The sequence below is a fragment of the Esox lucius genome, chromosome 9 (assembly GCF_011004845.1).
Source record: "Esox lucius isolate fEsoLuc1 chromosome 9, fEsoLuc1.pri, whole genome shotgun sequence".
In the NCBI taxonomy this organism is placed as follows: Eukaryota; Metazoa; Chordata; class Actinopteri; order Esociformes; family Esocidae; genus Esox; species Esox lucius.
In genome coordinates, this window is record NC_047577.1 from 11,124,236 (window position 1) to 11,145,007 (window position 20,772).

The 20,772-nt window shown below is 45.1% G+C and overlaps 1 protein-coding gene across 4 annotated transcripts in view; it reads left to right on the top strand.

The window, feature by feature from the left end:
* The window catches only part of LOC105012133 (microtubule-associated serine/threonine-protein kinase 1), a 73,802-nt gene that overhangs the window by 16,995 nt on the left and 36,035 nt on the right, over positions 1 to 20,772 (top strand). The window contains exon 2 of one of the 4 annotated variants that reach the window (XM_010872771.4): positions 967 to 998. The exons of 1 other annotated variant lie outside the window; for it this stretch is intronic. In XM_010872771.4, coding sequence (XP_010871073.2) covers positions 967 to 998 — 32 coding nt within the window. Of the gene's footprint in view, positions 1 to 966; positions 999 to 4,918; positions 5,149 to 20,772 lie in introns of those variants that run through there. 2 more of the 4 variants (XM_010872772.4, XM_010872774.4) reach the window with 2 other exon arrangements.

A 20,772-nucleotide genomic window follows, 5' to 3' on the forward strand; every position in this document is an offset into this window, starting at 1 on the left:
ACTGTAAAGGGTTCCTTTCTCAGATCAATCCCAATAGATCACAATCACATTAGTTTCGTGATTTTCTGTCCCAATGTTGTAAACATGGTGGCCATTTTGGATCTGACTGGCTCCAGTCAGCCAGTGCGTGGGGTAATAATCATGGCATTGAGTCATGGGAGGGTGGTATTTTTTAATGTGCACTGTCTGTAACCTCTGTATAGTTACAGTTAGCTGATGGTCTAGAACAGGGGTGTCAAACCGGTTCCACAGAGGGCCGAGTGTCTGCAGGTTTTTGGTTTTTCCTATAAATTGGTTCCCAGTTCAGACCTACATAACCAGGTGAGGGTAGAAACTAACCAATTAGTGACCTAATTAATCAATCAGGTACAAGGAGAGAGCAAAAACCTGCAGACACTCGGCCCTCCGTGGAACCGGTTTGACACCTCTGGTCTAGAACCTTGGGCTTCTGTACCTCTAATGCACACAGCTGTTCATTCATTTACAAAGTATTACTGTAACCTACATGGTTTTTACAGAGTATTACTGTAACCTACATGGCATTTACAGAGTATTACTGTAACCTACATGGCGTTTACAGAGTTTTACTGTAACCTACATGGGGTTTACAGAGTATTACTGTAACCTACATGGCTTTTCAGAGTATTACTGTAACCTACATGGCATTTACAGAGTATTACTGTAACCTACATGGCGTTTACAGAGTTTTACTGTAACCTACATGGCGTTTACAGAGTATTACTATAACCTACATGGCTTTTACAGAGTATTACTGTAGCCAGCATGGCATTTACAGAGTATTACTGTAACAAAAATGGTGTTTACAGAGTATTACTCAAACATATATGGTGTTCGAAGGTATTACTGTACCTAGAACAGAATTCCATAGAGTAAAGTTTTTACCCAGAACACACCATCTGATATTTATTGTTGGATCCGGTCTCCTCTCTTTCCCTTTCTCTCCAGAAGGATCTGCCTCTACCCCGAAAAAGTAGCAGGTGAGTCCAAGTTTTGGGTATATATGTAGTTTTGGGTATACAGCTCCGGAAAATATTAAGAGACCACCACCTTTTTCTTTCCAATCCAAAAAAGTTGAAAAATAAAGTTTTGAGTGAGGAACAGAAGTATTCAATTTGCAGTGGTCTCTTAAGTTTAACCCTTCTGTTCCTCACTCAAAACCTTCCTGTTCGACTTTTTTGGAAAGGAAATAAAAAGGTGCAGTGGCCTCTTAATTTTTTCCGGAGCTGTTTATGTAGTTTTGGGTATATATGTAGGGTGTTTTATAATAATAAAAATTGCAGTCTGCAAATGGGAACATTTGGCCTTCCTGAATTGTGGTTCCTTTGGATCTTTTTTGAGGAATTTAAGCTGAGAATATGTTTTGGAGTTTATCTGGGGCCCCCCCACGTGAATGTGTCAGTGCATGCCATTAGGTGTCAATTCAGAATTCGGTTTGAGCACCAAAAACCTTTTTGATTTTCTTGCCAACCCTGAGCTCACACACGTACACTGGCGATCTAAAAACTGATAGTTGGACTGATAGTTGGACTTTTTGTGAGTGTGCGAGTCTGTGTTTGGTGCTGTCCATGGTACTGAAGCTCCCTGTTGAATGGGTCCTCTATCTCTCTATCTCTCTTTTTGTCTCTCTTTCTTTCTCTACATTTGACTTTCTTTTTTTCCCTTTCTCTCTCTGGGCACCTTTCGGACTGTTTCTTGGAGCGTTTCAGATTGTGTACAAATGTAAAGGTCATTTCCAACTGAGCCAACATATGCAGAGTTGATGATGTCGGCTAACGTGGTAAAATCCCCTTTTCATTTCAATCCCGCCGGAAAACATTCAGAGGACAACTTGAGCCTTTTCTCAATTCAGTTCAGTTCAATTCAACGGGCTTTATTGACAGTGGAAACATTTGCCTCAGTCTTGTTTATTACTTGGGCCATTCCGTCCCAAGTAGAACTTTTCTCTGGGGAGAAAAGTTTTATTTATCAGTCTTTTTATCAGTAAACGGCACAAGTGCTGCTTGACACCCTTCGATGCTGCTGAATGTTAAATGGACGGGAATTTAAGCGATACACTTTCAGTGTTGCTAAACTGTTGTTGTTGCACCATTCATGCCTAAACTAAGCACCTATTGTGGGTTTTAAATATTGTCACCTTTCATTGGGGGGAAATAAAAGGATTTTCCTCTCCTACACCTGTGTAGGTGGATTTAGAGTTGTGCTGCCGGGTAGCTGAACAGGTTCCTTTTAGAAAGAGGCTTTGCTTAGACACATCTAAAGTGTGTCCAGAATTGCTCCGTCTCCCGTGAAGTGCCCTGCTTTATGAGACACCGTATAGGGAATGATGTATAATTTGGGAGGCGCACTGTCTTTGAGACATCTCCTAAACAATGAAGACCGTTCACTCATAACCACAGTTTGAGTGCACCTGAAAGAAAAATTGTTTTGCTACCTTCAGTGAAAGATCTTGCGTCACTGATTGAAAGAGATTTTAATCTCGCCATCAAGCATTAAAACCACCTTCCTCTGGATTTGTATCTCTGGCTTATTATGTTTCTGTGGTGTAGTGTTATGGTTGTATGTTTTGTTACATTTGGTCTCTAGATAAGTTAAGAAAAACAAAACATCTGTTTGGGATTCTCTCTCAGGAGGTCACAGCTTGTAACAGTGTTATAAGCCAATGGGCTTGAGTGCTGTCATGATAGTGGTCTCTGGGTTGTAGAATGAATGCATTGTTCTAGGTGGACACGCCTATCTTGTGCATATTGGTGAGAACGACCATTTAATGGCGAAATGATACTGGAACACAACTGAGACAACATGGCGGCAGTTTTCAGTGAATAACTGAACCCATCTCTCCCACGACTCAACCGGGCACGATATTATTTAATCACCAAACGAAAGAGCCACATTCTTACAGTGTGAGGCTAGGTATTGTCCTGTGTTTCTAAATATTTACAATGAAAACATTTCCATTTTAGTGCATTTCCATTTTATTGTATTGTCAATGGGAACAACATGCATTTGCAGAGGCATTTCTTCAAAAGGCATCATTTGCATTTGCTTTTGCTTATTCTGCAGTCTGCAGTACATCCTCTTCCGCCTCTAGGCCTGGGTGCTGTCTGGTGGCGTTAAGAATTTCAAAAAGCTGCGTGTGCGTGTTTGTGTGTGCATTTGTGTGTGCCTTACCATGTTTGACATCTAGCAAATGTCATTCTTTTATGTGCTGAGATATGCAGGGACATGGGTGGTATTTACATTATCTGTGTGATTTTCTGCTAATGATTTGAGTGTTCAGCAGTATTAGTGGTGTTCAGGTTGACTGGATCCAGAGACTCGCAGTGTGGGATTTATTGTCCTGGGTATTGGTGAACCTCCCCACTGTGTTAGGCCTGCTGGGTGATGGCCATGACCTCTGACCTTTACCTCAGGGCAGCAGATGTCACAGCTGTCACAGGACACTGAACACGGGTGGAGCTAGAAACGCCTCTCCCTCTCTCTCTTTCATCGCTTTCTTTTTTTCCTCTCTCTTTCCATCCCCTCTAATATCAGACCTCCTCTCTCCTTCTGTCATTTTCTGTCTCTTTTCCTTCATTTCATTCTCTCTGTTTTATGGCTTATTTAATATCACACTAGACAGAATAATGTCCAAATCCTTTGAGGATACACACACATACATTCATACACACACACACACACATATACACCCACACACACACACACACACACACACACACACACACAGTCCTATCATACCAGAAAGTATGCAACCCCAGACTGGCACACTGATAAGCACTACTGTCTCACTCATGTATATTTTAGCCTCATCCTTGCATCTCTCATCTCTCAGTTTAGACTCTGCGGGTCGCGTTCCAAACAGTGCCCTAACCCCTACACAGTGCCCCACTTTCCACCAGGGCCCTGTGGAGAAGCAGTGCACTACCCAGGGACTAGGATGCCATTCGGGACGTGCGGCGGGGTCATCCATTATTAAATGAGTCCCCTCAGCATTGCGGTGCAGCTGTCGTCCGTCTTTAGCAGCGCTGCGTTTGCTGCGCGGATGACATTTGTTTAATCATCCCGTGCTCCGTGAGCTCCCCTAGCCTCGCGAAGGTGACGTTCTCCCTTGTGTGTTAGGGCGAGGGGGCGGGGTAGGCACGAGCGTGTGTCCTGGTGATGATGTTATATCTTGGTGTTCTGTGGCGTTGTTGCCCGCCTCTCCTCCCCGAAATATCCAGGGCAAGTGTGTGTCACAGAGCATCCAATATGGCATTTACAGGAGAGTAGGAAGGGATTCAGGAAGTAGCAGGTTGGTTGTTATGTGGAGGAGGGGAGCCAGGGAGGAGAAGAGAAGGATGGGAGGCTGTGGGGGGTGGGAGGGGACTGGTGTGATATTATGTGTCCTATAGCTGTTATCTGCTTCCTGATGCCTTTCGCTTTTCGACGCTTTTCAACGAGAACCGATCTCCGTTTTGGGAGCCACACCCCCCGTGCCGTTGCTACCACACACACACACACACACACACACACACCAAGCTGTCACCTCATCCTCTCTCTTTACCAATCTGTCTCTCTCTCTCTCTCCCAATCTGTCTCTCTCTCTCACGCTCTCGCCCAGTCTTTTTCCTCTGCCTTGTCATTCACATTAGTCCACAGTCCACTGCTCTCCACTCACCCTACTCACACACACACACAAACACACTGACGCACACACCCGCGCGCACACACACTTCCTGCCTTGGCCCGTTACCCTTGAGAGCAGCCCCACAGTCCTCCCTCCTTCTGAGTGGAAAGCAAGGCAGTCTGTTCCCTCCCTCTGCTCCTCTCTGCTCCTCTCTCACTCACTCTCTCTCTCTCTCTCTCTCTCTCTCTCTCACTCACACACACACACACACACACACCAACATCCCTCCTCAGACAAGCCAGTGTGTGTGTGTCTTTAAAGCCAGTAGAGTGGCGGAGAGGAGGCTGCCACTCTGATGCTGTAGAGAGCGTATTCACCCTCTTGACTGCCTGGCTGCCTGACTGCCTGCCTGTGTGTCTGTCTGTCTGTGTGGGCTCGGCCTGGGCTCAGCTGGGTTCCTGCCTGTCTGCCAAAGCAACACCGCGCAGCACATCCGGTAGCAACATGTTTCGACGCACGAAAAGGTAAGGTGAAAGCTTCTCTCTCTCGCTCCCTCCCTGTCCGTCCGCCTGCCTTGCTTTCGTCTTGGCTCTCTCCCTGTTTTAACACTGGTAGCTTTAGCTTTATCAGCGGTGTTGTTGTTGTTGTTGTTGTTGTTGTAGTTGACAGCTCGGTTGTCGTCCTCCCAAAAGCCATCATGCTGTGTCACAGTTGCCCCTCTGTCTCCGCTTTTGGCACCGGCGTGCGCTAATGTGCGGGTCGGTTGTTTCCCCCTGGAGAAATGTGTCGCCGCGGAGGAGGGGGTCACGGGAGGGGGGTGGGGGGTTCTCGGGAGGATAGTTTTTCTTGTTGAGGAACTCAGAAGCTCAGTGCTTGAAAGGACTGTCCGAAATGAAATGCTTGACAATGAAATGGCGCTGAAACCATATACGTGCGCCACTCCATAAATGAGTCGGATCAAATCCTGGTGCACTTTGTCGGTTAAGATTACACCGGCCTATAAAACAGCCTACGTGTGCATCCTGTTATTAGGTATGTTATTAGCAGGAAGCATCATCAAGTATAGCCTGATCGATAACTAATGCAACGTACTGGCAACGTTCTTTTTAAATAGCTTGGGGTTTGCATTTTCCCTGTTGGACTAATCCTGAACTGCAGTCTCCTACTCCAGTTAGCACCTCATTGATGAATATAATGTAGGCCAGTATAAGGTAGGCCTACCTGGTAGGGTAACTCAGGGTGAATTGCCCCCATCAGTACTTCTCTCTTCACCCCCCACCTCCTTCTCCACGGTCGCTTTGGTTACCGTGTATGAGGACTTGTTCACCTGACGACCTTGGTTAGCTGAGTGCTTAGGTGACACCAGGAAACCGCGTTGCCGTGCGCCGACTGCGCGCTCAGGATACGCATTCCGGTCCCCCGCGTGGCTCTCGTGTCTCAAGCCCAACGCGGGATTTGTTGGTGTGTGGAAACAACGATACGTAGACAAATCTTCAGGGGTGTTGTGAATTCGTTTTTTTCACCTCACGTACGCGGTGGACCCCCTTTTTGTAAGATGCCGTCCGTTTTGATGATGTTGTTGGGATGTTGGAGATGATGATTTAAGATCTGTAAGTCGATGGTGTAACACACACACACACACACACACAGAGGCACTCTGGTGTGTTTGGTCAGTGGTCTCACTGAGTGCCAGAGAGAGGATTTGGAGAGGAAAGGTTGGTGTTAGTGTACCTGTCAGGGGAAATCTTTTTTTTTGAGGGTCAGTGCTGTGCTGTGTTATGCTTTGGTGACTGGGCACAGCTTCTCTTCTTCACTCTCTCCTCACCCCCCCCCCCCCATCACTCTCACTCCCCCCTTCTCGCATGTATAACTGTCTCTTAGTTTTTCACTGTTCAATGCAAAGGGGCTTAATCGGCATGAGCAAACATTTATGTTCAAAATGAGGTAACTATCAACTGTAATCCACGGGGGAAGAAATGCAGCACCATTGCCACCATCTTGTTTGGGCAGACCTGTCGGTTGCGAGCCAGGGCTGCCTATGGTGACCTCTGTCAATAACAAGCCCAGGCTCACAGAGTCTGCGTGTGGTCCAGGCTTTTTTTAATGTTGTGTTAGGCCCAGTGCTCAGGTGCTGATTGACCTCCATTTAGGACAACATAGCACCCCAGTTTTTGTTTTGTTTTCGATTGTTTGTTTCCGGATTGTTCCGATTCTGTAGTTCACTTTTAGTCGTGATTCGACTGGGTCTCGCTGTGTTTCCATCCTGGGTCTCAGTGGGGTCGGTGTGTGAGCGCAGCTGGCTGAGCACGGCCTTCTCTAGGTTCATCTCTCTGTAGGCGCAGGCTTTGTGATGAGAAGTTTAGAAGCCGCTTCCTTCTTTCCTTAGGTGGTTGTGAAATGGGACAGGTCTTAACTAGATTTCTGTAATTCATAGGTAAAGGCCTAATTATGCTCTGCATGTATTTTGGGAGGTGTTGCATTGCAGGATACTTTTGTATAATTCCCCATGCCGTCTCAACTGGGTGTCTCTCCTGTTTACTGAGGTCTTGGTTGGTAATGGGCTCTGTAACTGATGTGGGGTTTGGGATGTGTAGTTCTCTGTTCTTTTTAAGTGTAGACGGCCCTTCCTGCCCCTCATATGATTTCCAGCCTTGTTGTAGTTACCTGTGGGGTTGATGTTTAAGCCGAGGTACTGTGGGGGTAATTCTAGGTTTGCTTTATGGAAACGATGTCTAGGTTGAATTTATGTTTTGTGGTTCTGGAGTCTGGGCCTTTTTGGAAACACCATGTTTTGTGTCTCATTGCATTTCTCTCTCTCCCTCTGTCTCACTGTATCTCTCTCACTCTCTCTGTCTCTCTCTCGCTCTGTCTGTCTCTCTCTTGTCTGTCTCTGTCTGTCTGTCTGTCTGTCTCACCCTCTGCCAGAAAGCAATCCGAGATTTCCCTCTTACCTCTTCCTCCCTCATCTTTCTCTCCCTCTTTCTCCCTCTCCCTCCCTCCTCTCTTTCCTTCTCCTTCCCTCCTCTTTATCTTTCTCTCACCTCCTCCTCCCCCTCCCCCTCCTCCTCTCTCTCTACCGTGGTGTTCAATCCCAGGTGTCCTACTGTTTCACATCCGCCTGCGTGGCTTCATCTCGTCTGCTCGTTGGAGGATTAGACAGTCTCCTCCTTCGACGGCAGCACCAGAGTGTGTGTTGTGTGTTGTGTGTGTGTGTGTGTGTGTGGTAGTACCTCCGACACCAGGTTCTGGTCCTCAGCTCTATCTCTGTAATCTCTCTGTATGGATTTACCCCCAGGAGGAAAACGTTTTCTCTGATCTTATTATGAGGCCTTGATTAAAGCACACACTGTCTAATACGCCAGATAGGTGTTGCACTCCATTGTCATGCCGGTGTGTTTGAGTGTTTACAAAATACACATCTACCTGAATGTACCTTTTCTGTGTTTGCCTTATGTTCTTATCAGGGTATCACCGGCTTTGTGTGTGTATTATTGTCTGGTGTCTATTATTATTGTTTGTGTGTGTGTGTGTGTGTGTGTGTTTGCAAGCTGCTTGTTCTCTGCTCTCTCTCTGACTCCCCCAATTAGAGGGGGAGGATGCTTTGAGCCCGTCCCCAGATGGATGGCTAGAACAGGGCAGAGGAGGAGTGCAGAAGGAGAGAGGAAGAAAGGGGAAATGAAATGAAAGGCTGAGCCCGAGGTAGAGTCTCGGCCTACATTTAACAAAAGCCCACTGGAGTTTGGCTCTGTACTCCAACTGCTCTTTTTCTTTTCTTTTAGCCTTGACTTGTTCTTCCTCCCTTCCTTCTCTTCTTTTTTTTTTCCTTTTCTTTTTGGCTTCATTGCAAATGTAGTTTTCAGACTCTCCGTCTGTCTTGGTTAGCCCGATTCGCCCAGGACTCTGCATTACTAATGTAGAAGGTTGCTTACTTAATTATCACCCTGTCGTATTTGTTTTTCCAGAGGACAATTCAGAGCGGACGGGTTTGACCGAACTGCCCCTGTAATAATGTTTTCTCCTTCAAAATGGACCATTGCGAATATGCCACGGTGCCTATTCCAGATGTGAAGACATTTCACTGTCAAAATAATATTTATCATAAGCATGAACTGTGTTGGCATATTTGGCAATTTATCACTTACTTATGACAAAACGGACCATCCGCAAAGACAGAGGTTCCTTTCGAAACGCAGCAACGTTGACCCACGCAGAGTAACTATTGTTACTCATGCAGGACTGTGTTTGCCGCCTTTGGTTGGAGGTTGTTCTGTTCCAGGGCACAATTTTTTGGGGGGTTTTTGCTTGGATTTTCCTTTTTTGTTTGTTGTCTCATGTTTAGATGTTCACTCGTGAGAGCAGAGGCTTCTTCTTCCCCTCCCACACTGGCCAGTTTTCTGTTTCTGACAGTCGACCTATGCGCTTTGACATTGATGAGGGCAAGAAAAACTTTCAGCTCCCTTGATGTTACTGGGACCAAGTTCATGTTCTTTATGGAAGTTTGGACCATTCCAAGTTAATTTCAAATTATTTCCTAATAATTTGCATCTGTTTTGGCCAGTTCATGCAATGGTTAATGTTGATGTGTGCTTACGTATTCCATTTTAATTTCAAATCTGGCCGTCGAAGTCAGTTACACATTTTTTAATAATACATTTTTTAATAGAAATGCCCTAATCAGAGACTTATCTAGACCTGGGACACCAGGTGGGTCCAATTAAGGATGAGGTAGAACAGAAGGCAAAGTCCCTGATTAGGTGCTTGCAATGGAAAAGTGGTGTGGAACTGGATTCTAGGGATGGATTTGAAGTCTAAGGGGACTGAATAATGTGTGCCTCTCTAAGTCATTTCCATTGAATTGAATTTCTTTAAACCGTAGAATAAACACATTGACCATACCTATATCAGCATTTTTAACATAATCCATAATCTGAAAATATATATTTAAAAAACAAATTTAAATGTATTTTTTCAGTTCATTTATGTTGCTGATGCTGATCTCAAGGGTGCTCAGAGGAATCATCTCAGAGGAATCATCTCAGAGGAATCATCTCAGAGGAAACATCTGAGCACCTGAGCTCAGTTTGGTGTGTCATGTTGTGTCTAGATTAATGGCAAAAATAAAATCATAAATCAAGTGAAGTGTTCCCGAACACCTTCTGAAGCCACTGTGTATTACTGCCGAGCGTGCAGTCAAAGCACCGGGGAGACTCTCTACCATGAAAGCAGTTTGGTCTTGTTTGGGCTGTGTAGCTTTGGCATCTGTTCTGGCTGGAGGGCCGCAGCCCAGGAAACGCTTGGGGGCTGTTTCCCATACACAGATTAAGCAAAGTCCAGGACTACAATGTATGTCCCATGAGGATTTTCCATTGAGCTTGATTTTTTTGTCCAGGAGCAGGCTTAATCCGTGACTGGGATGCTATGGGTGGATGTTTCTGGACAGTGGCTGTGCGTAGTGGCGCTGACAATACCAGTAGGGACTTGAGGAACTGGTTGGTCATGACGACAGCTGAGTAATATTCCGCTCGTCCACGTGCATGTTGCCACGTCGATAAGGTACACGGCTGATGCGACTCGTTGAAGAGCTGTCTATGGGCTGAAGGCTAAGCATTGTCATCCATTCTTTGTCCTAATAACAACGGTATTAATGTTGGGAGCTAACGCTTTATCCTTTTATGTAATTGTATAAGGCCTGTTTACTCAGAATATATATTTTTCTGTAAAACTGGATTTTAATGAGCTAAACCATGCACAGGAACAATAATGTTATTATGCTTGATTTAGGTTCTTAACCAAACATATCAACAGTAATGTTATTACATGTAATTTAGAGTCTTAACCAAACATATCAACTATAATGTTATTTGATGTCATTTATATTCTTAACCAAACATATCAACTATAATGTTATTACATTTCATTTATATTCTTAAGAATACATATCAACAATAATGTTATTAAATGTTGTTCATATTCTTAACAATACATATCAACAGTAATGTTATTACATGTCATTTATATTCTTAACCAAACATATCAACTATAATGTTATTACATGTCATTTATATTCTTAACAATACATATCAACTGTAATGTTATTACATGTAATTTATATTCTTGACAAAACATCAACTATAATGTTATTACATGTAATTTATATTCTTAACAATACATATCAACAGTAATGTTATTACATGTCATTTATATTCTTAACCAAACATATCAACTATAATGTTATTACATGTCATTTATATTCTTAACAATACATATCAACAGTAATGTTATTGCATGTCATTTACATTCTTAACAATACATATCAACAGTAATGTTATTGCATGTCATTTATATTCTTAACCAAACATATCAACAATAATGTTATTACATGTCATTTATATTCTTAACAATACATATCAACTATAATGTTATTACATGTCATTAATATTCTTAACAATACATATACAACAATAATGTTATTACATTGGGAATGCATGAGTAATGTCCTAAAGGGCAGGGCTTCCCAACCCTGTTCCTGGAGATCTGTCATCCTGTAATTTTTAACCAACCCTGTTCCTGGAGATCTGTCATCCTGTGATTTTTAACCAACCCTGTTCCTGGAGATCTGTCATCCTGTGATTTTTAACCAACCCTGTTCCTGGAGATCTGTCATCCTATCATTTTTAACCAACCCCATTGCTGTAGAATCTGTCATCCTGTAGGTTTTAGCCCACCCTGTTCCTGGAGATGGTAGACCTCTAAGAACAAAGTTGATTAAAACCTACAGCATGGTAGGTCTCTAAGAACAACAGGGTTAGTTAAAACCTACAGCATGGTAGGTCTCTAAGAACAACAGGGTTAGTTAAAACCTACAGCATGGTAGGTCTCTAAGAACAACAGGGTTAGTTAAAACCTACAGCATGGTAGATCTCTAAGAACAACAGGGTTAGTTAAAACCTACAGCATGGTAGATCTCTAAGAACAACAGGGTTAGTTAAAACCTACAGCATGGTAGGTCTCTAAGAACAACAGGGTTAGTTAAAACCTACTGGATGGTAGGTCTCTAGTAACATGGTTGGTCACCCTAACCCTGCCAAAGGTAATAGGGAATCCAATTTGAATGTGTTTTTTTGTCATTTAAATAATAGGTAAATAATTTATTTGTCGAATAGTTTCAGGTCATTTACCCAGCCTGCATAGGGAAGTTGTACCAAAAGCAATCAAGGTCGTTAGACCATTCAGTGCATAAGCTCCATCTCAATATACAGTTGCTTTCAGTCAATACACCTTGTACGTGAGATATTATTCATTATTTATTTCTGTGTCAAACGGCCTTGAAGACCCAATTAATTTTTCACACCTGAAAATACACACCATGTCATACATTATTGCAGGACTGTTCCAAAGGTGTGAAACGTAATCTTCAGTTCAGTCAGTAGCTACTGAAGCATTTGTCTGTTCTAGCTTTACACTTCCGAGTCTGCTCTGTCACCGTGGTTGCCTTCGAGGAACGTTTCGCCACTTCTAGAATAGCCCCGATTGCTGTGTGACAAAATGAGGATGGAGGGGTTCAAAGGGGTTGAACAGCTGCCCCAGGGCACAATGGGATGGCAAATCAGGACACACTAGTAGAAGTATAACACTGTTATAAATGGTCCTGTTTGACGAGGCACTTATCTGACTCTGTAGATGTGCATTAGCGTTGTCAATTAGGCCAGTGTAGTTAATGGCCTAGGATTGTGACATTTACGGATATATTAAGCAAGCGGGGCAGGATCAAGCTCCCGTATACCTGGGTTCAAATATTATTCTAAATCATTTCAAATTCTTTATCTGGGCTTGATACAGTTCGACTGGACCTGTAAAGCAGCTGCTAATCTGTACACAGTGTCTATTGGTCGTCCCAGTCGGGCTGGAGCAAAGGACCAAAGTACTGGACATGATTTTAACCTGAACACCGGTGTGACTGTGGCCACCCAGGGTAAAGGGCCGGACTGCTCCCTGCCCGTGGCCACCCAACGTAAAGGGCCAGACTGCTCCCTGCCCGTGGCCACCCAGCGTAAAGGGCCAGACTGCTCCCTGCCTGTGGCCACCCAGCGTAAAGGGCCAGACTGCTCCCGGCCCGTGGCCACCCCTGTCCCCACCTATTGCTGGACTTTGCCGTGTGCGTGGGCACTGTCATGAGCCCCAGTACATTAGAGCACATTTAGGACGCAACGATGTGGTTCGTCAAAAACGATTGATGCTCCTCGTTAAATTGGTTTGAGAAGGCAGGGTTGGGTTACTCAGATCTTCATAGTCTACTGCCTCCTTCCTTGCTTTTCCCTTACTCTCCCTGCCTCTGTTTTCATTTTCCCTCTCGTCTTTGGCTTTGTCTGTCTTCCTGGCTCACAGACCTCCGTCCGCCTCCTTGTGTGCGGAAATTCTCTACCTTGGTCTATTTCCTTTTTCTTTCTGTCCTCCTCTTTTCGCTCGCCCCTTGTTTCAACTCCACCCTCTCTTGTGGTTAGACTCAGTGAAACGACGTGGCCGCCACTTTGGATATTGAACTGAGGGAGGCGCCTGACTTCCCTGTCGTGCAGTCAGTCAGCCCCTGCAGTTGTGCACTGCTTAGCGTTGTGTTGTCACATTGTTGGAGCCGCCAGACCAAAACAGAGTGCCGTTCCACATAGCTAGGTTCACCGCTATGTGTGTTCTTGTGGACCCGCTGTGCTGTTTACTTTCTGCATCCGCGCCTGTTCGCTGAGTCTACCTTCGATAACTCGTAGTCACGCCATTTACGTCTCCCGGGTAATGCGTAGCGACAAGAACCACGTCGCGACAGCTCCCATCCGCCGCCAAAGCCTGAGGAAACCTCAGTGTCGTCCCAAAATGACCCTCCTCCCTTCAGTCCATTTTTCTGCCCTGCCCGGTCAATCGGCTTCTCCTTCGGGATCTCTTGGAACTGTGTATAAGATTTGACTTCCATCCATGCTGCTTCAAGCAGGTAACAGGCGCTAAATGCTAGTGCTCCGTAATGTGGTCATCAGCCTGAAGCTCCAGACTGGGGCTTCGCTGCCATATAACCTCTCCTTCTCAGACAGCGGTAAACATACGCTGTGTCCTTCAGGAAAGCCGGAGGGAGTGTCGTGGAAAATGGCACCTGAGAGGAAGTGGCCTGGGGTGGATCAATATCCTGGCGATCACATAGGTCTGTTTCCTGTCTGCCCTGTGACTCAGCACGTTACAGAAAACACACGCACCAACGCGCGCACACACACACACACAGACACACACACTCCCACTACCGCATTGACATGTGGAATAAGTACGTACACACTCCAATGCCGGCACGCAGATAAGCAAGCAGAAAACCTATCCACCCCACCAGGATGACCTATCGCAGCAGTCCTCTGGAGAGGGTCTGGAAACACGGCAGGACTGTCTAGAGACCAACAGTGTGTTGGTTACCCTGTCAGGACCTTTATGGACCTTCTTCTTTTAATGGCTGTTACGTAGGACGCTTCGACCTGAGACCGTACTATCTACTGACATCCATTAAGTCTCCCCCATATTGTGGGGAACCCTGGCTATTGGACCTGAGCCTTCTGTAGGGGGGAGATATACTCTAAAATAGTGTCTCCCAACCTTTTTCAGTTACTGTACCCCCAAAATGTTTTTGCACTGCTTTCAGTACCCCTGAAGTACCCCCTCATGTTAATTTAACTAGTAAGTCTATGGTGTCATGAGTGTTTTCAAGTACCCCCTGTGGAGAGGCCAAGTACTCCCAGGGGTCCTAGTACCCCTGGTTGGGAACCACTGCTCTAAAACATTGTATGGAACTAAATAATCAAGGAAAATTCCAGCCGACATATCTGTTGAGGACACCTGCTAGAGGAACTTGGAAAGTCAGACAACTCAAAAAGCATGCACAAACAAGGCAAATGCTAGCTCTTTACTCTCATTTGGTGATGTGTTTCTGGGCTTTCTAGAAGGCAAAACATGTCATTTGCCTCTAAAACAGTCCCACCCATTGTGATTGGATGTTTGTACTGTCATTCCAAAAAAGCTGCTGTAATCGAGTTGAATGGCAATGACGTGGGCCGGTTTCTCTTATCCAAGTCCTGAGGGCCTCGCTAGATTTTGTCTAACCAGAGACCACCCAGCATTTTTTGATTGAATTATATTTTCTCTTTGGTATAAAGCCTTCTCTTTCCAACACAAACTAAAGTGATTGCATTGGAAGACCATTAAGAGTGGAAGACAAAAACGATTAAATCACAAAAAATATATATTAAGTAATACAGAATGGTAATATTTTCAAAACGTATATTTATGTCCGTCCTTAGGCGTTCTCTGAAGGCCCTGACAATTCCTCACTGCTTCTGTGTGCGTTGTCTCAGTGAAGGGGGGACTGGAGGAGGTATAGTCGTGTACTTATTTTAAAAGGTCATTTTGAAAGCAGTTAACGAGACCATAAAACATAATGAAGGCACACACATCCTGGGGTGTCTTCTGAGGAGGATGTTTTGGTCCCGTTCATTCATACTTTGGAGCGTACTTGTGCGTGGCTAAAGGCTTCGGCTGGTGTGTGGGTGTACAACTGTCTAAATGAAAGATTATTTTCTCTGCAATTATGACAGTTATGGTGGGGGGGGGTGGGTCAAGTGTGACTACTTAATGTGTGCGTCCCTAGTCTAGTGGTGCCCTGTTACCTTTGTGGTCCACTCCTTTTGACCCGGCTCTATATGGCTCGGTTTGAAAATAGCGTGCTCTGTAGATAGTAGGGTGGCATTGGGGATTCGGCTGAGTCAGGCAGTGCTCTATGGCCTGACTGGATTTCAGCTCAATTTACACTCACCTTTACTCTTTCGTTCTCTTTCTGTTTCTCTCTCTCCCTTTCTCACACAGTCAATACCTTTCCCTTCTGTCTCACTTGTTCTTTTGCTTTTTCTTTTTCCGCCCTTTCTCGATCCTCTCTTCCTTATTCGCTCATCGTCACACCGGTGCCACAACACGCACAGTTGGTGTCTCGTGTGTGATTTGTTTTCGGGAGGTTGTTGAACGTTGTTTTACAGCGACGTGTGTGTGTGTGTGTGTGTGTTTGCTACACTAATGGCAGTTTGCCAGTCCGCCTGCAGGGAAGATAATTGCTCGTCACACAAGTCATTACCACTGATTTGAACTTTTTGACCTGGTGACAGCGGGCAGATTGTGGAGAGTAAGAAACAAGGATGTGATTGGCCACTCCTCTATCTGGAGCAACTTCAACTCACTCTCTCTCTCTTTCTGTTTATCTGTCTTTCTCTATCGTTCTGCTTCTTTTGCTCTTTTGTCTCATCCCCAGACACTCTCCTCTTCTTTCTTTCCCCTTGTTCTGTAACTCAGTGCCTCCTCTATAACAGAACAGAGAATAGAGTTATACTCTTCCAAGGGCTGAGTTTAAATAGGTGTGTGTGTGTGTGTGTGTGTGTGTGTGTGTGTGTGAGAGAGAGAGAGAGAGAGAGAGCATCATAGAGTTCCAGCCTAAGACTTTGCAGATGGAACTGAGCCCTAGTATTTTAGCTTCAGGCTTCATTGACTTTCCATTTTGATTTAGTAATGTTGAAACACACACACGCACACACTGTTAACTTGCCTTTTTTCTCATCAGTTGCTATCACAGCTTTCTCCTCTGTTACTCCAGCTGATGGATTGAGCCCACTGACAGAGAGAGACAGCATGGGCCATTGATTCTCTACATCTCACACAACCACCCACTGACACGCTGCTAACTAACTGTCCTGTACTGTCAGACTGGCTGAGCTTTGCTGACAGGCTGACTGACTGACCAGCTGGCTGACTGACTGACTCCCTCCCTCCGGTGGAGCTTGTACCCTAGTGATGTTTTACCACAGATTATAATGGATTATGAGCAGCTGCCCACACACGACATCTGCTGCTTTGTCGTCATCATCATCATCATCATCATGTTTCATACACTGGGGATTTTATGACTATTTGACCACATAAGGCAAGGATCACATGTCAGAGGACACAGCATGGACCATTGATCTCCATAAATCACAGATCACACTAGACTGGCAGGCAACGCTGATGTCAGTTACTGACTGACCCTGGCTAGCTAGCTAGTAACTTACAGACACAGGCTAACTAGCTATTTAGCATACTGACACAGGCTAGCTAGCTAGTTAGCTTACAGACACAGGCAAGCTAGCTAGTTAGCGTACTGACACAGGCTAGCTACCTAGTTATCATACTGACACAGGTTAGCTTGCTAGTTTTCTTATTTGACCAACACAGGCAAGCTTGCTAACTAGCTGACTGACTGACATTGGCTAGATAGCTGACTGCCACTGTCTGATTGATGGAGTGACTCACTGCCACCAGCTGAGCCTGGATTCAATGGATTATGATATAGCAGATTAGAAAGGATTATATGACAGACTATGGATTATAAAGCTGCCCACACACCAGTTTATTAGATTTTTTTTTCATTGGTGTTAGCAAGTGATCAACATAGCAATTCAGTCTTATTGGGAGGGAACGTCATGCTAATCACTTTGCACTTTCAACACGTGGTGAATTATTCCATCTGGAGCTTAATAAAATACATGTTCTCCTGATGTTGGGAAGACTGCAGAACATTGCATGATATGTTTACTTCAAAATTATGGTTGTTCTGCTAAATTAGAAATGTTTAAGATACCGTGCTCTCCAGAATTATTGGCACACTGGGTAAAGGCTCTGGGAAAGAGCAAAAAAGATTCAGGGAAAATGTCATTGTCATTTATCGGCATGATCTTACACATACAAATATAACCTTTAATTGAGTGAAAATCTGGAGACGGCGCCTTAGATTGTTGAACCGCTTTAGGCTACATGTGATGGTTGTTCTAATCAATATTCATGCATCACAGCATTCCCCATATAACTGCTAAAATAAATCTGTTTTTTTAGTCTTAAAAAGATCCATCCATGTGACATAAAAGCATTAACACTGTTGCACGGCTGCTCCTGATTACTTTGAATGTCTCGGCCTGTCTATATCCTCACACGCCGTACTTAAATAAAATCTGTCGATGGAAACGTGGCTAATGATAGTTATAGAGGTGGAAACTAGCTCAAGATGTGTTCACCGCTCGCTTAAGTGGAGTGTGACTTGTGTGTTGTCATGGTAACAGTGCCCCCCCCCCACACACACACACGCACACACATCCTCCTTGTGCATGTTGCTTCTTGTTCGGGTCACTGCTGATGACAGGAAAGAAGAAGGGATTCCCGATTTGATGTACCTAGGTAGATAAATGGATGAATAAATAGATGAGAAATTAATCAATCTTATGTCATCTGTAGACACTGTATGCTGGAGATTAGTCTGGGGGCTGGTCGTTAAGGATAATCTCCACTGAAGACAGCCAACATTATCCATGCATCCCTGTCAACAGGGTGGAAAATGCTTGACAATATTCTGTAAACCGTGACGCTGTTTGATACGTGACACAAGTGTGTGTTTGGCTTGGTGCACATGACCCTGGGACAGGACTTGACTGTTGATTTACCGTGGTCTTCCGAGAGAGAGAGTGCGATAACGCATGCGCGCGCTCTCGCTAAACCGGAAGCAAGAGGATTCACCCCGTACTGCATGAGTGTGACAGGAGGGATTTACCCTGTCACTCAGCGTTCAGCCAAATCAGAGAGGAAGGAGAACACACACAACCCCCCCCCCCCTTCCCTTCTCACTCTTGCCAGGAGAGTCCTCAAATCTGTCCGTACGCGATTCCCCTCTTTGTTTCTTTTTCTTTACCTTCTATCTCTGGGCTACATCCATCTGACAGAAGTTAAGCTTCACTTTGTGATAGAAGAATGGTAGTTCCAGTCCATGAATGACTCATCACTTTAATTCACTGTCAGGCTAGGCCTGAACGTCTGATGTGGCTGAACTGAAATCCGAAAGAAGTGTATCCCTGTTCCTTCACATTCTACTTTATTTTTGACACTAGTCTCTCCTTTTTTCCTCTCAATTCTTCACATGCTCTCCAATTTCTCTCTTCTTGCTTCTGTCTCTTCCACTCCCCCCTTTCTCTCTTTCTCTGGTTTTGAAAGGAGAATGATAGGATTCCCATGTCAGGAGAACCAGTCTGAACCCATGAAGACACAGATATTTCTCCGCTAGGCGCGCCATTCCTAAACAAACATCATTCATAATTTAGATGGTATGTGCTCATTTAGAAGGTCACCGGGGGTGCCCTACACTTCGAGGGTTCTCAATCTATGGGTCGGGACCCGAAGTGGACCCCGGGCATGTGATTGGTGGACGCCGAGATGAGAGCTAATGTCTAATCACATTACAAATAGTCGAATTATTTGGAGTTGTTTGTGGACGATTTGGGTCACTAGGGTAACGTTCAATATCACGTTCTGATTTCCAACTGAAATACTTGAAGAATCCTTCTGTACTGTATAGCATTATTGATTGTGTGACACATTGTGAAGGGTAATGCTGTTATCTGACCAAATAGGAAAATTTGAACCACAAATATATGGAGGTCCAGAGGAAGGACAGGGGGGACTGGAATGACTCAGGAAGCTTTCTCTCCATCTCAGTGTTTCTTTAATTCTTCTCCAGTCCTCAGAGAGCTTTAGAGTTGAACAGTGTTAAGCCACTTCCACCCTCCAAACCAGACCTAATGCATTTCCTTTAAATATTTCACTACCCTCCTCGCCAAAATGAGTGTGTGTGTGTGTGTGTATTTGCGTATGTGTGTTCCACTAGGCTTGACGATGCAGGCCTGGGCCCCACAGAGAGACATGGCTGTGTGGGTGTTGTAATGTCTGCCTGTGTTATTTGCTCTGACGATGAGCATTAGAGTGCACAAGAAGAAGGTATATGGTGTTGAGAAGACAGAGGGGGGAGGAGAGATGAGGCAGGGGGAGGGGGAACGGGGGAGGAGCCGGGCGGTGTGAGAAGAGGAAGGAGAGAGGGGGGTGAGATGAGAGGGAAATGGGAGAAGGGGTGCGAATAGAGTCAGGGATTAGGGAGAGGGAGGGGGAGAATTGGTTGTGGGAAGGAGAGGAGGGAGGAGAGGAGGGAGGAGAGGAAGGAGGAGAGGTAGTGGGGGAGGCTAAGGTGGATTGGAGTGATTTTTCCAGCTTTATTTGAAATGCATCAGTGCATTATGAAAATGGTCTCAATGCAAGTGTGTATGTGTGTGCGTGTGCTCGTGTGTGTGCAATTTACATCCCAGCCGCGTAGAGCAGCGTAGCTGATGCAATGCGGGGCCAACCCTGCCGAGGTCTTTGTCATTCACCGTTAGCCTCATCCCGTCGGGCTGGCAGCCACTGTGCCTTTTACAACGCCGCCGCGGAGACACGTCGGGCGAGGGGAGCGGCAGGCCGGGCCCGCACGGTTGGCCTACTGCGTGGCTTTGTTCTGGCTCAGGCGGAGGAGGACACTGAGTAGCCAAGCTGTAGAATACCACCTGGTGACCATCTTCCCCCGGTACTGTTGTGACAATGCCGGCGGGGGCTGAAGTCGCTGCTAGTGGGTAAGAAAGAGCGCAGTGTACAGAACAACAGAACTGAGTCATTTGTAGACCGTATCCGACATCAGTGGACCATCGTTGGCCGACGGGGGGGGGGGGGGTGAGGTTTGAGACGATGAGGAGAAGTCTGCTGAGGATGTTTTTTTTTAAGGCTACGTTGTACTCCTCCGTGAGTCATTTGGCCTGAGATCATTATAAGTATAATGAGATAGAGGCTCGCGGGTTTTCATCCTGCAAGATGTCAGTGGTGTGGAGAGATGGGGACTGGAGATGAAGCAGGCAAACACGGTGACTGGATTGTATCGTGACTACGGGAAGTGTGACTGTCATGGCAGTATGTGTACGAATCATACCTCCCCAAGTCCCATCACCAATAATGGGATCTGTGCCATGCTGCTCTGTGTGTGTGTGTACGTGTTATTTCTTTTCCTGTTGCATCTGGAGGGTTAAGTCATTGACATATAATTCTCAACATATCATTACCCCCACTCGCTCTCCCCATATCACCCTATGAGTTCACAATAACACATCTCATAGGTTTGTAATAGGTATATATATGACCGTGATTGGTTTACCTGTGTTGTGATAGGTGTATATGACAGTGATTACATGTGTTGTGGTATATATATATGA